This window comes from Gavialis gangeticus, unplaced genomic scaffold (assembly GCF_001723915.1).
Source record: "Gavialis gangeticus isolate Ggan-Ray unplaced genomic scaffold, GavGan_comp1, whole genome shotgun sequence".
In the NCBI taxonomy this organism is placed as follows: domain Eukaryota; kingdom Metazoa; phylum Chordata; order Crocodylia; family Gavialidae; genus Gavialis; species Gavialis gangeticus.
In genome coordinates, this window is record NW_017729032.1 from 77,164,402 (window position 1) to 77,165,818 (window position 1,417).

At 59.5% G+C, this 1,417-nt stretch overlaps 1 protein-coding gene and 1 long non-coding RNA gene across 2 annotated transcripts in view; one reads left to right on the plus strand and one right to left on the minus strand.

The window, feature by feature from the left end:
• Positions 1–432: 432 nt before the first annotated feature.
• On the minus strand, positions 433–830 carry LOC109302704. The gene is made up of 2 exons (XR_002098899.1): positions 759–830; positions 433–693 (listed from the first exon to the last, which is right to left on the minus strand). It is a non-coding gene; the product is annotated as an uncharacterized LOC109302704 (long non-coding RNA).
• A 451-nt stretch (positions 831–1,281) lies between these two features.
• The window catches only part of PCDH17 (protocadherin 17), a 146,601-nt gene continuing 146,465 nt past the window's right edge, over positions 1,282–1,417 (plus strand). The window contains exon 1 of the mRNA XM_019524421.1: positions 1,282–1,417. Within this exon, the coding sequence (XP_019379966.1) occupies positions 1,290–1,417 (128 nt within the window). The 5' untranslated portion in view covers positions 1,282–1,289.

The window sequence follows — 1,417 nt, forward strand, 5'->3', positions numbered from 1 at the left end:
TAATCCCCCCCCCCCCCCATCGCCCCCTCCCAAGGAAGATAGCACTACAAATCCGGATACTAGTGGTGGGGTGTGTGTGTGTCTGTATTTTTTACGCTGCGATTCCTCCTCCTCCTCTGCTTCTCCAAGGGAAGAGCGAGAGGGGAACCACCGATGGCAGCGAGATGCAGCTCTCCGCCGCAAGCCAGGCAAGATTAGATCTCTAACTGCAGCAAAACACTCCCTGGGAAAAAAAAAAAAACACACCCAACCGCCCCGCGGTGCAATCAGACATTTCCCTGCCTCTCAATGCACGCCAAGAGAGGGCTTCAGCCTAGCCCAGACTTCTCCCCCTCCACCTCTTCTACCTACTCCAGCGATCGCATCACAAGCGACGAGTAGCCCCTAAGCTCCCCCCTACACCAAAAAAGCCACCTCGAAATTTTTGTTGCTCCTTCCAGATTTTTTTTTTTTTTTTTAGATTTTTTTTCTTCTCTCCCCCCCCTCCTCTTTGGACTGATCTGGAGGGAAAACGCCACTCACCGCTGCTGATTTCTTCTCCTTCGATCTCTGTCGATCTATGGACCTTGAGAGGGGCTGGGGCAAAGCCACACTGGACATTTTGATCCGCCCCGAGGAGATCTGTGGACCTTGAGAGGGGCTGGGGCAAAGCCGAGGGGACGCTTTGATCCAGCCAGGGGGAGATCTGCGGATCTCGAGAGGGGCTGGGGCAAAGCTACATTGGACATTTTGATCCGGCCAGGGGGAGACCGGCGGACCTTCAGAGGGGCTGGGACAGCCACATTGGACATTTTGATCCGTCCAGGGCGAGATTTCCGGACCTGGCGAGGGGCTGGGGCAAAGCCTCCTTGGATATTTTGATTCTTCCAGAGGAGACCTTGAGGGGGGGGGGAGCCACATGGACACTTTGATCCGTCCAGAGGAGATCTACGGATCTTGAGAAGAGCAAAGGCGCGGGGGGGACATTTTGATCCATCCGGAGGCGATCTGGAGTTGTTCCCCCCCCGCCCCCCTCCCCCAGCTGAAGTTGCACAGCCGAAGTAACCGGGTATTGGAGCCCCAGAGGCGCTTGATGCTGAAGCTGCCGGGTGGTTTCTCCCCCCTCCTCCTCCGCCTCCATCTCTCTCCCTGCCCGTGAGCCCCGGGCTCCATCGCCTGCGTGTCTGCGGATGCTTTAGAGCAACAGGTCCGGCGGCGGCGGCTGCGGCGGGGAGGGAGGGGCGGGCTCGGGAAGCGAAGAGCGGAGGAGGACGAGGGGCTGCTGCAGCTGCTACCCGCGGGCTTCGGGGATGCACCTTCCCATCTGTTGCTTCCTGCTCTGCTGGGCGCCCGCCCTGGCGCTGAAGAACCTCAACTACTCGGTGCCCGAGGAGCAGGGCGCGGGGACGGTGATCGGCAACATCGGGCGCGATGCGCG